Source organism: Pezoporus wallicus, unplaced genomic scaffold, assembly GCF_028554395.1.
Source record: "Pezoporus wallicus isolate ANWC-B61680 ecotype Strahan unplaced genomic scaffold, APGP_CSIRO_Pwel_v1 contig_3858, whole genome shotgun sequence".
In the NCBI taxonomy this organism is placed as follows: Eukaryota; Metazoa; Chordata; class Aves; order Psittaciformes; family Psittacidae; genus Pezoporus; species Pezoporus wallicus.
In genome coordinates this window covers 1,604,694-1,618,815 of record NW_026638754.1, presented here as the reverse complement: position 1 = coordinate 1,618,815, position 14,122 = coordinate 1,604,694, and the positions used below count along the sequence as shown (strand labels likewise).

The 14,122-nt window shown below is 41.4% G+C and overlaps 1 protein-coding gene across 1 annotated transcript; it reads right to left on the bottom strand.

Annotated features, from left to right (window-relative positions):
- Positions 1-251: 251 nt before the first annotated feature.
- CAV2 (caveolin 2) lies at positions 252-8,819 on the bottom strand. The gene is made up of 3 exons (XM_057412161.1): positions 8,615-8,819; positions 8,270-8,457; positions 252-1,796 (listed from the first exon to the last, which is right to left on the bottom strand). The coding sequence occupies exons 1-3, from the start codon at positions 8,762-8,764 to the stop codon at positions 1,646-1,648; spliced, it is 489 nt and encodes a 162-aa protein (XP_057268144.1). The 5' UTR covers positions 8,765-8,819; the 3' UTR covers positions 252-1,645.
- Positions 8,820-14,122: the final 5,303 nt, after the last annotated feature.

The window sequence follows — 14,122 nt, the reverse complement described above, 5'->3', positions numbered from 1 at the left end:
TTTTTTAATGTAGCCAAAATTCTGCAGAGACACCTGTTTTAGAGAAAGCAACCGTTCTGTATGGGCTTAATAACAGAGATACATCATTTTCTACTATAAATATGTTAAATGTAGTTGATAACAATGGAACGCTATTGATGCTCACCCTTTACCCTTTCCCATATTTTGGAAGAACCGCATAGTATTCCATGCTGTTCACTATTTATCTAAACAGCTTTTTAAAAAGCTGAGAAATATGAAAAAAGATGAAGTTTTAAATGGGAAAAAGCTGACATTTTATTATTTTATTATATAGTTCTTTTTTGATATGAAATCTGTGACATCATTTTAGGAAATAACATTCTGAATCATACAAACATTTTACAATTGCAACTTACCATCTGTATTTAAAGAAAACAGCAGCCTAAGCCCATCAGAAGGCTAATGTAATTTTCATGTACCTCTGCATACATTCTGTTATTCTGGTTTACAAAGTCATATTAAGTGCAGAAGGAAGAAGGGCTTTTTTTAGCGGTTAGGCTTTGAAGGAGTAAATAAGTAACATGCGGAATCAAGTCAATAGGTGAGGAGAATTAGACAAGGATACCAATTACACTCACTTGCCTTCTACAAGAGCTTGCTACTTAGTTAAAGTGCTAGCATAGTGTCTTTAATTTTAAATATCACAATGTTCACACAGATAATACACAGAAATAGGCAGGGTTGCATTACTACACCCCATTTTTAATAAAAAAACATTTCTCATAAACAGATATTTCCAACTCTTTTGCAAGGTCTTGTATGAAAACACTTATAATCTTTGCTTTTACACACAATCATATATAATAATTACACTAGAATTGCACGGCAGCACTTAAAAATCTACATAATTTAGAAACAGAAATTTTAGTTATCTAAAGTAATTTTTTGCAGTGTCTCACTCCTGCTTCCTAATAAGTTGGTTAGAATTAAAATACTATAGAAATAGTGTTTTAAAGAAAACTATCAAGTGCCATTTACAAAGGTACAAAATATACAGCAAGTTAACTTCTCATAAAATAAATATACAGATTAGCTGATGCCCCAAATCATTAGCTAACACCTTATTTTAAAGGATAAACTTCTAGGGAGCTCTTCCCTCTGGTATAGGAGAATTATACAACAGTTCCCTTTCCTGTATGTTTATGCAATGAATCATGATCATTTTAACTGCTGACAATAAAGGACTGGGTTTATCATTCTGCACAGTGAGTGGTAGAACTGCACTGAAGTCAGTGTGAACCCTCAGAGATCACTTCTGCCTAAGGTACCACAGCCTACTCAATGAAGTTTTTATAGTAATAATGCTAATCATTATCACTGTGGTGGCTGTTAAACCTTCACAAGAATTCTCCTGTCATCTAGCAACTAACGTACCATTAAAATAAAGTGTTGCCAACATACTCCATGATTGCTCTGTTGTTAAAATAGTGAGTTATGAAAACTGCCTACTTATTCTTAAACTGATCTCCCTGATAATAAATGAGTTTTAGGAAAAATAGCATGTTCCCGCTTAAACCAGCCATTATAATTTATCAGTTTGGAATGAATGGTAAGTGCTTGTATGTTAGGTTAGCAAAGAGGTATAAAACCAGCTACAATTACAGCGCTGTTGCACCCCTGATGTTTACTCTTGGTCCAGGCGTATATTAACCATGGCAAAGCATCGGCCTAAGCTTTGAAAGAATGGTCTGATGAAAACATCTGTCAGGCTCTTCCATATGGTTTGCATTGAAGGCAAGAGCATGAGACACGTTTTCACGAAAGGCACCACAATCCTGTAAAAGAGAAAATGGAAGATTTAATGATTGTTTCTGTTACAGCATGGAGAAATCAGAATAACCAAGCACAAGTATGAGAACACATGGAAGAAGTGATTTTCTAACTCTAAATCTCTAAACAAGTTGGCTTTACACTCTTGCACTCATTCTCCATCAATTTCGCTTACTCACAGCCTTACACCTGCACATGCAGAAGCACCGTGATGCATGCGGTCCTCTAGGCAGGATCACTTGTGTGCAACCCAAGGGACAGGAGAAGCCAGCTTTCTTGTCATCATGTCTCTGCTTCCTAATTGGCAATGCTAAGCTAATTTGTGGACATGCCTGTTACTGAGGTGAACTTTTGCTATCCTCTCCCTGATGCTGGAAGGGCTGGTGTATGTGATATGTGGCAACCTTGCTGCCATCCTGCTGTGTCTGAAGAACAGAGTCATCCCCTAGGGATTCATTTGCCCCGTGGTTGTATCTGAATGTGGGTCTTTGGGCTTGGCAGAAACACCATGTTCTCTCCAGTTCGATTGACTGGGAACAGTGCTCTTTACAATCTGTTCTTGCTCTGCTCTCTCTTCTGGTGTTTCTTGTATTCACCTCTTTCACCCACCCAAATGCATAGGCACATCACCATTCTCATCTCATTCCTACAGCCTAACTTGGCTGTTAACAACTTGCTACAATAAAACAGGAACAGTAAAGCAATATCTGGTTACATTGGACTGCTGTAGTACAGAGATATGCCAAACCTCAGAAAAATGGAATCCTTGAGGATCCTGTAAAGATTTTCATTTGTGGGTAAGAAACTAACCTAGAGTGAGGTCAAAACTCCTGGACAGGGAAAGACCTTTTTATTTGCTCAGGGTGCATATTTGAAAGTATTGTGCCTTCATCTCCTAACACTGGTAAGCAACCGGGGAGTGCTCTCCATATGTCCCAATTCCAAAGTAAAGTCAGCAGTGGTAGGTTAAGCCAAGCATACCAACAACAGAGGCAAGGCAGAAGTGCACATATGGGCGGCTGAGAAGGGCCAGTGAATACATGGTAACTTATGGATACATGATAACTTATGACGCTATTTTAAGTTACTCTCCTTTCTTAATCATTTACTGGCCAAAACCTTGTGTCATTTTACTAAGCTGGATGTTCTTACTTAGGTGCAGATACATTAAATGCGTAAATAACTTATGTAATACTGAAGTGGTACTAGAGCAAGGTTTAAAAAAAAAAAAATCTGTGCCATATATAACACATTTATTTCCTAAATTAGGTAGAAGAACCTATAGACTCTCTTGATAAAGAATAAACTCTGTTATAGTTTGCTGTTGCATTCCAAATTTAAGATTCAAGTCTTGCATCCACATAAGCCCATTGTAGAACTCTCACTGACTTTGGTTGGATGACAGGAAATATTTAATTTACTATTTCATCATAGGTATGGAAAAAATATACAGGTATTGTGTATTTCCAATGAGTACTGCTCAGAATAACAAAGTAAAAACCCAACAAACAAACAATAAACCAAAGCCAAACTGACACATTTTTAAAAAGCTGGAGCTTAGAAATGTAAAATTTAAAATAAACTATTTATTTTCAGCGTTTATTTAACCAGATTCTCAGCTTTTATCATACAATGCAAGCCATATACTAGTGTGTCTATGTTGCACTCTAAACTAGCCCAGACAGATTTAAACAAGAATAGTTTTTCTAAAACCTTCTGTTCTTTTGTCTCTGCTGAAACAGCTAGTAAAAGACACACTATATAGAACTGTGAGTGCTGCTGGAATAATGTGTCCCTAGTTTTAAACTGACCCCTGTAAATTATGCACTTTACAACCTACCTATAGTATCACTGCATATAGAATAGATAATTTCTAGAGAATAAAAGTAGGGCTTCAGCTGTTAGAACAAAAAAAGATATTTCTCCAAGCAACACAGGGAAAACACTAGAAATGACTACTCAGCTTGTGTTGACTTCATCCCTTTTCCATTTTGGTTAGTTTAGAAAGGCTATGTCACTGCTCCTTTCCTGCCATCTAAAATAAATTTGGCTTTCATTTTTTTTAAATCCAACTGATCTAGAGAGGAGCAGAAAAGCTGACATTTCTGGTGGACCTTATGTTGACAGGATCACACGAAATACAAACTAAACAAATACCGCAGTATGCAGAAGTTTCACAGAAAGATGCAGTGAATCACCAGGATGCCATTAGGAAGGGCTGGAAAAGCAGTGATCATACCACCCACAACTGCTGTAGGGATCACTCAGACAGTACCAGAACTCAATATCTTTTGATAATGTTAAATACAATAAATATTAAATGTTTTGGTAATGTTTTATAAACATTGCCAATTTTATGGTAAATGCATATGAAAACCAATGTACACTAGCTCGGTAGGAGGACATGTGAGACATGCTAGCAAACAAAGCTAATTAATGTAAACAACTTTCAACGTTAAAATAAAAGTCAGTCTAACTAAATAACAATTACTCAAACACCTTTCCTCAGAGAAGGAAACCCTTTACACATAGAGAGCAGTAAAAGGCATTTTCTAACTTTTAAAACATGTGAGTGTGGCTATATAGGTATCTACATGTGTATATGTATGCATCCTGTTCGTTCTGCATTTCCACATCATCAGGGTACAATGTGCCTTCTGTGGAATGACCAGGCACTTAGAAACATAAATAACCAAGGACCACTAAAAGCTATGTATTGTTTTGTGACCTGTCAAGTAAACATTAACATATACATTCTTTACTCAGAATGCTGTGAGTTTACCCCAATCTGCACTTGTATTCACAGAGATAGTAACAGCTTGCTTAAGTGATGTCTAACAGTGGAAGTTGGCATATCCCAAGGATATCAACACTGACTGCAATATTTACACTAGTAATGTCATCACACAATGCAGCATCGGGAAGAAAATCAAAGCTCTGTTGAATATGGCATCTAAGCTGAAGCACAGACAAGATATTTCAACTAGCTATATGACCTCTCATTGAATCTTGCTATGTATAAATATCATAAAATACCCATCCTTTCACTGAGGAGAAGGAATCCCTTCTTTTGGGAACTGTTGAACTGAAAAGTGCAAATTACCCCAGTTTTTCCATCTATCCTATTTTCTTTCTGCTCAAGACATGACATCTACAAAATTATACCCATCAACCTTTTTCACTTTTGCTCACATTACTTTTTTGCTGCTAATCTCCAAGGGATATATACCGGACATGAAAGAAGAGGCTTCAAGGCAACACCAGATCATAGGGTGGGTCTTCATGGCATAGCTATACTGTCATTTCTTTTGATTTCAGACAGCCATCAGGGAGATGGTTTTGGGGTTGAGTATGATAACAATAAGTTATATAAACAGAGTTGTGGAGAAAGAAGTGAGGGATGATACAAGTCCATATTTACTTTGCATGTAAGTCCCTGGCTGCATCTGAGCGCTGAGAATGGAAGCTAAAGCCAACAGGAGCTCCGAGCACCTGCTGCTCCAGCTGATGACAAGAGCATAATCCTGCTCGACTCCTTGTGCTTTAGACCCCATCTCAGATCCAAGACTTGAGTTAAGGATCCACAAATGAACCATTCTTAGCACACATATGCAACATACCAGAAGACTATTCAGACAGGACTACAAAAAAGCATATATGATATTCAAGTGTTAATTTCCAAGAGGTGGCAAACATGTGGCTTGGAACATCAAGGATAAGTCTCTGATCTATAATAAATATAATGAGTTTACATGTGTTGCCTGAAAAACCACTAGTGTTCTGCTCATGATCAAAAATCAGTAACAGCCTCAACCTAAGGAAATCTTTAAAAGCTTGCTAATATTCACAGAAAGATGTTAAAACTCAGTGTGACAAATTCTGCCATTTATAGTCTGTGGTGAGAATGACAGTCATCAGTAAAGGAGAAGAAAGGTGGAGAAGTACCCTTCCTTGAACAGGCTTGTATATAGGTCACCAACTTGCTAGCTGGCACAGTTTCAGCCCATCATTATCTTTTATCAGCTAGTACAATGCTCGATTCTGTCTCAAGCAGACAGTTTGAGAACAGGAAAAGGATATGTCCCATCTTTATAGATAAAAATGTAAGTTAAAGTGAATTATTACATATTTCTCACTCAGCTTTCTTTCTGCTTTCCGTAAAGTCTCACACATTTGCTTCCTTCTTCAGCCACCTTTTTGCTGGTGGAAGGCAACATTTACTATCAGGTCTGAGAGGGGCAATTCATGAGGTGCCCTTGATGCATGAGGAATGGATTTTTAGCATCCTGACAAAACCGCAATGACATGTGTGACAATCAACAGGGCTTTGTGCCTGAGCAGTTCCAAAAGTTGCTGCAACATGTTTGAATTTAGCCTCAGGAAAGGCTCCCCTAACTAAGATAGATAACATCATCATCTCATTGGTTTGGATGCTGAAAATGAGGCACGGTGACTCTGATGAGACCTCCTACAGGCAGCCATGTGGGAGGGTGTGCCCAGGGTTTTCCCATGACATTTCAACAGATGAAGACAAGAGTTATAATGGAAATCCCTTCCTCTCACCCACAAAACAAGGAGTTACTATTTTTTTCAGACCCAGTGGGGCTACATGGGAGCCAGTACCATGTGTTTTGGGTCTCTACACCTGCACTGCTCATATGCTACCCTCTCAAATGCAGAAACTTTGAACTCCTTACACCAAGAAGTCTGGAACATGGAAAGCTGCAGAGAAGATGACTTAGTCTCAGTGTTTTCCACCTTTGTGTTGGAACAAATCCGATTTGTGGTTGTGGGAAAATGAGGCAGTGCTGGCTCTGGATGGTAGCCCTGGATGAGCTCCAAGGGGGGCAGGTAATGCTACCAATTTATGTGATGCTTTCACATTCATCCCAGGCATAAGGAAGATCAAAATGAAAGATCTGTAGTGACAGCGAACATAGGGAAAGAAAAGTAGTTGCTGGGGAAGCAAGTGTGTTCACAGAAAGTCAAAGGAAACTTTTCAAATGAAGTGCCACATGCGGACAGTCCTATTTCAGATATACTGAGAACCCACTGTTCTTGAGAGAGTCACTAGGGACAACTTGCATAAATAGAAACTGACCCCAGAGTCCTGGCTCAGTGAAACTCATGTCCACACATCCACACTGTAAAATCCATATACCAGATCATACTGAAGCACAAAAACTTCTTACAGTCTTAATAAATCTGGCATTGATTAATTCTTCCACAGATATCTCACTACTGGAAGTCGATATGGTCATCGTACCTTTTTGCAGTCACACAGTACTCACAGCGCAGTGACAGCTCCAGACTTGAAAGTCTAGGCATGCTATACAGTGTTCATAATTTAGGGACCAGAGAAGCAGCATGTAAGCAGCTCTAAACTTCATTGCAACTCTTCTGGGTGAGATGCCGACTCAATGTTTCTAAATTTGAGTTAATTGGGTTTTGAAGTGGCTCATGGCAATGTCATCAACCCGAACTTCCATTCCACTTTTGAAAACAGAAATCTGCACCTTTGAGATTGCAACCAAGGGCTCAGATAACCAATGTATTCCTATTGACTTGAGATTTTTTTCCTAGTTTCTGGATTGTATTTTGTTTTCCTTAAAAATTTCTTGATGATTCCAAGTCAAATGAGACTTTGGCCAAAACCCATGTATATGGAAAATCCTGGTTTGCAGGAATGGCTTTGATAATATGCATTCATCCCTTCCTCTGCAGCTGTAGAGAGGTTTCCTTAACATCATTATTTTCCCTGCCTTTCTTCCTTTTCCATGATCATCTGCCTTTCTTGTCTCCAGGTATTCTTCCCTAATATTTTGCCAGTATATTCTGTTTCAAACATATAAGGTTTTTTGTGACTTGGAGTACCAGTATATTAGCCTGTGAAGCTGGGCAATGGCCGCTTTCCTGTGCTTAGCAGGGCTTTGCTTATGTGGAAGTGCTTTGGGGCACTGCACCTAGAGATGGCCATGTATTAGATGCAAGGCAGTGACAGTAGATTTTGTGGTAACAGCAAAGAAAGAGTGAGTTGGGCTCTCAAAAGCTTACTTTAGTCTGTGAGGAAAAAATGGAAGAGGTAACCATACTGAGAAGGTGGCAGTAACGCTTCTGCCCAAGACTTTCATTTCAAATAAACACGTTTTAACAACTTCTGTACTCCAGTTTTAAAAGAACAAGCAATCGTTATTACTAGTCCAGAAGCCAGCTGAGTCTGGAATGCATTGTGTAGATGCTATTCGAAGTAAAGAAGGCTCTCTGCTCGAAGGAGCTTCCACAGACATGGCAGACCAAAAGCACAGCAGGGAACTGAATCACAGTGAAAACACTGTTGTCATTTCTCTCCCTTTAAAACCAAAGCAGACAACGTAAGCAGATCTGACTACTGGCTGTAAAGGCGGTGATCAACAGCTAGGAGTAGTGCTGCTGGGCCGTCTGCAGAGCCCACCCACCACGGGCAACAGAACGCACTTACCAGATGTGCAGGCAGCTGAGCGCCGCAAAGACGATCCCCACAACCAGGGCCAGGGGTATGGCAAGGACCAGGGTCAGGAGCTTGTAGATCACGTACTTGCTGAGCTCAAAGAGAGCGTGGCTGCAGATCCAGACTTTGTCGAAGGAGTGCGTTAGCTCTGGCTCCGCGATCACGTCCTCGAAGCCCAGCTGGAACGACAGCAGCCAGGCCGTTATGCGGAGCTGGGACTAGGGGAGACTGGGGGCACTCCGCCCACCGCCCCGGCCCGTCGCGGCCCGGCCCGGCCCGTCGCGTCGCGGCCCGTCCCGCCCCGCCGCCCCGGGCTGGGTCCCCGCGCCCGCGCACCTGGAGGTGGGCGTTCATCCCATGGGGGTCGCGGTCCAGCTCGTCCTCCGCGCCCTTCTCCGCCTCCGACAGCGCGGGGCCGCCGCTGCGCGGGAAGTTGTCGTCGTCCATGAAGATGCGGGTGTCCACCTTCTCCGTCTCCAGCCCCATGGCGCTGCCCGCCGCTCCGTGGCTCCCGGCCCGGCCCTGCCCTGCCCCGGCCGTTGCCGCGGCACCCGCCGCTCCGCCGGGCTGGGGCGGAGCGGGGCTGCCCGGGACACGCCCCGCGTGACGGGCCGTGCCGGGGCCGGGAGCAAGAAGGAGGGGATCCCCAGGAGCGGGCAGCGAGGGGTCCTCTGCCCGCAGCGCCGGCCTGCAGCACAGTCGCCCCTCGGCTCGGTGGCCACTCTATGGATCGGCACCTCCGCCCGTTGGGAGCCGCCAGACCTGCTCGGCTTCCCCGTTCAGCTCAGATCCGCGGCCAGCAGGCCCTGCGCTGCCCTCGCCGCGGCCTCACGCATGACTGAAATTCGTAGGAGCAAGCGTTTGTGGCGTTGCGACTACAGGCAGATGGGGAAAAAAGTAGAGGCGAATGTGCATTAGGCCGTATGGGGTCATGTCTGCTGCCTTCTCTGCAGTTGTAAGGGATAAATGAAAAAAAAGGGGGAGGAAAGGTGTGCTGCCGCTGCCCATCAAAGTTACCACATCCAGCCCTACCAGCCTGTACCCTCCAACATTACTTGTACCATGCTCCCTCCCTAAGCTGCTTAATCGCTGCCGTGATAAAACATTGCATCCGTCATTACAAGGTATTGTCATGCCCTCCTTGGGTTTTAGCTTCAAATTATTTCCTTTTTTTATTTAAGAACGTGTCTTAAACCTAAGAGTGATCTATATAAAAGTGAGCAAATTGCTGTAGTGACTGCTGAAAGTATTTGATAATATCGATATACACCATGAGCTCATGAGCTGTCAGGAGTAAATTCATGCCTCATTCAATGCCATGATCATCTGTCACTCAGAGAAGTGGTATTACTAATCAATGATCCATTGTTAAATTTGAAGGAAGCTACTACTGATAACTTTCATTTTCATCACTGCATTAAATTAAGGATAGCTTTAAACTTTGAGAAGCTCACAGGAAAGTGATATAAAAATAACTACGCAAGGTTTGCGTAGGAAATCACTTAATACAATGCTCTGGACTGCACTGCATTGTTCTTGACCGGATAACTTCTGCAAAAAAGCTTTTCATCTATGTGTAACTCGTGTTGATGCCTTTTTCTCCCATGCTGATGAGTTTAGTGGTACTGGTGTCACGTAAATGGTTTGGATCCAGCACTGTAGCTGTGGCTTATTAAATATAAAAGGCTGCAAATACAAGTTTACAATAGGTTCAAATGCAAGCAAAGAAACGGCTTGATGACTCAAGGCATACTTATGAGCTGCATTTCTGCTCTCCCTTCCACCTTCCCCCCAACCAATTCCTCTTTGTCCTCCTCTTGTCCCATGAGTGGGAGGAATAAAAAGGCCCATTGACAGACCTGAGGTCCCGACTCAGCTTTCAGGGTGCTTCTGTTCAGCAACTCTTGTTTTTCAGTCTATCCATATGGGGAGCTGAGTGAAGCCTAAAGGCAATCAGACAACTTCTGGTAGTTACTTGAGTCAGGCACAGAAATTTGGGTTTGGTTCTGCTGAAAAGCAAGGTAGGAACAACCAGCAGAGAATCCCAAACTAGCCCCTTGGCTACTGAACTCTGACCATGCTGGTTTATATCAACTGCTTTCTACCTTCCCCCTCACTAGAGGCATGGATCAGGGTGCATGTGTACAACCAGGGAGCTGCTTTTGAAAAGCTCTTTCCCAACACTGGACACTTATAATCTGGCTGGACAGGGTGCTGGGACATCCACTCTAGGTCATGTTTTGCTCAGAAGGATTGGACCACGTTATCCTTGAGGTCCCTTCCAACCTGGTATTCTATGATTTCCCAACCACTCCTGCTGCATCTTAGTCTACCAAAGCAAGTCACAGCTCCACTTGCTCAGCTCCAGCTTTGCTAGAAGCTAATGGGTGGTTCTTCTTGCAAGATCACCCAAATCACTGTCTGCCACTGGAGAGTGGCCTGACAGTGTCAGAAACAGCACTTTTTTTGTTCATGTCCATCTGTCTTTTGAAATCCACTATTGCAATAGCTGATAAATGTCAATGCCTATCAAGGCAGCACCATGGAAAATTAAGTTTTCCTTTGTAATCTCTGAGGATTTGAAATAAAGTGGTGCTGCAATTGGTCCTGAAAAAATAATATTTTTAATGAAAAGCCTGCTTCAAAGCAATAAAAGCTCAAGGCTGTGTATGACTTGGGATGTTATTTATTAAGAACCCCCCAAAATACTCTGTTTTCAATAATTCTGGTAGTTATTTTGGAAATTATTTATGTATGAATTATTAAATGAGGTTGATGGCAAAGCCTGAGCAGTGTCAAGCTCTTATCCCTTAATTTTCTGGCAACTGTACAGAAAGCAAGTGGGCATATACAATATTAAGTAAGTGGGATTTTTCCAGTTTCCCTGCCCAAGACTGCAAGGCTCAGCTTTCTGCCAGCATGGCTGGACAGAACAGTTTGAAGGACAAAAGTGAGAGTAGAAAGCAATGATAACAAATAGCGTGGAAATATTCTCCAATCTTATATCATGTTCTGTAACATCTGTTTGAGACACTGGAACAGGTTGCCCAGAGAATCTGTTGCTGCTCCAATCCTGGCAGTGTTTAAGGCCAGGTTGGATGGGGCTTTGAGCAGCATGGTCTATCGGAAGGTGTCCCTGCCCATGGCAGAGGGGTTGGAACTGGATGGTCTTTAAGGTCGCTTCCAATCCAAACCATTCTAGGATTCTAGGACAGATTTTATTTATTTATTTTTCTTAAATCTCTGTGTAGGTAACAGCCAAAGACTTACATCATGTGACATGAAATGCATGCACGTTTCCACACTTTGACTCAGGTGTAGTTCTTTATGGTGCTAAACTTGTGCTTGAAAGTACCATCAGCTATTGAAGAGCTATAATCTATCTTCATTTTCTAAGCATTAAACATGTTGCTGCTGTATTTTAGTAAGTGGAAGGGTGAATTGTTTATTATCACAACTTGCTTGCATTAAAATAGTCTCTCAAAACTTAATGTGGTACAGAGTGTACAAACACTGAACAAGTAGTCTCTCAAAAAACATGTAATCAAAAATGTAGGCCCAGGGATGAATGATAGAGGTGGACAAATAGATGAGATATCCCAGGAAACAGCTCACACACAGATTTTTGGAGAGGAAAGTTCTCAGCAAAAAAAGTTTTCATTTGTCCATGGTGAATAATGGGTTAAATGTGTTGCATTTAGACTCTAAACAATGTGCAAGTTTATTAAGTAATGTGGAGCTAATTCGAAATTTGTTTTATAAGGATGTAAGGATGTTCCTGTTTAATCTTTGAACATGTTGGAGTGCTTTAAATGCAGGTAGAAACTGTCTTTCACAACTAAGGCAGGGATCTCAGCTATATTCTTTTGGCAAAAGCTTTCACAATTATACTTTCCATTTGAGAAAGCTCCCTAGTCTTTGCAACAAGGCCATAGATAATTGCCAGTTGGGCCTTATCTATCTTACTTCACCTGGGATGAATTCAGCTCTCTCTCCCTTCTCCCCCCCCTTTCCCTTTTAAAAAATAATTGCAACTTTATCTGAAAGTATCATTTCATGATTATCATATAAATAGCACTTTACATTTTCAAAGATGTAAAGGACAAGGAATCCTATTCATTTCTCTGCTAATTTCATTGGAGTTTTAACAGATCTGTACTTCAAATGTTATTTTCTTTTCAAGATCAGTATTGAAAATCTTAATGAAGTCACAGAATTTTATTTTATCCTTATATCTCTATGACATATCTGGGGAATTTTTGTTCCTACCATTTCACAGGTAGACTGTGGGATACCAGAAGATCAGGTGGGCTTTAAGTATTTGTGTACATTAGGAGTGAGGTGTAAAAATGGTGGCTGCAGACTTCACCTGGGCACGCAGAGGAGGGTGGAAGTAAGAGGCAGCTCTGCAGCTGAGATCTCAAGAAGTGAACCAGGCAGTGTTAGTGGAGAGGTTACAACCCCTTTTCCCAATTTTCCTCCTGATAAATGCATGTAAGTCCATATGAAGGAAGCAGATGTAATGAACTGAGTTTGGGGATATGCAGGATGAGTTAAAATGAAGTAAAAGTTTCACCTCGACACAATGAAGAACCTCTTTACATTGAGGGTGGCAGAACACTGGAACAGGCAGCCCAGGGGGTTGTAGAGTCTCCCTCTCTGACAACATTCAAAACCCACCAGGATGTGTTCCTGTGTAACCTGCTCTAGGTGGCCCTGCCTTGGAAGGGGGGTTGGATTAGATGAACTCCAGAGGTCCTTTCCAACCACAATGATTCTGTGAAAACCTGAATGATCTAGCAGATTAAAGATATGGTTTAGAATTCTGATTTTTCTTGTTTTCACAGTGGCAGGTCAAATATTCAGATTTGACACATATAGAAAGGTATAAAGTGCAAACTCCAACATGTTCTCCTTATGTAGCCATATCTGTACAAGAAAAAAAAAAATTACTTGTTTGAAGAGTGTGGATAAGAAAACCTGATGGGAAGCTTTTGGAAAAAGTGGGCGCATCATATCATATGTGTCCTAGTTTATCACCACTGATGCAGTGACTCTTGTTCTATGCAGCAGGATGATTAGATCCTGTCTCTGTGTAGGGAAACTCCCTTGCTCTCAGTTGCTTTTCTTGTAGTTGTTTTTCTGCCCTGTGGAGTGTAAAATTCACAGTTTTCAGTGATCAGTCAATGTAAATAAATGTAAGCCGTAGCTGAACATTTATATTTATTTTGCCCAGTTGTATCCAACTGCTGAGCTTAAGCCAAAAGCTTCTAGGAGACTGGTTTTGTATGTGTCAGGGTGAAGGCTGCTTTGAGAGTCAGAGTAGAGATAACATGATAAATGTGACTAGATGATCTTAAGGTCCTTTCCAACCCTAACTATTCTATGATTCTATCAAAAACTTGTTGCAAAAATAGTCTGTATCTCTTTTAGCTAAGCCAGGTTAGTGGTGATAGAGATATTTATAATAGCTTTCAGCATAGTCTCTGATTTCTAATGTGAGGAAGGAGGAAAGAAAGTCCTCCCATGAGGTCTCCTGAGTTACTGTTTTGATGATTTACCAGTTAATGCTCCAATGGTCTCCAGTGAGGGAGTGAGAGAATTTGCTGTTTAATACTAGCAATGGGAATACAATTCCTTGTGAGCAGATGGAAAGCATGGGGAATAGCAAAGGGGCTGGGCTCAGACATTTTTAGATATTTCTTTTTTCTGTTCTCTCATCAGTAGAAGTCTGAAAATGTCCTCAGTGTGTTTTCATAATTCATTCTTGTCTGGTTCCATTTTTTTCAGTTTTTGCTTCTCACTGCAGTTTATGGGATGTATCAACAGAGCTTTTATTAATAT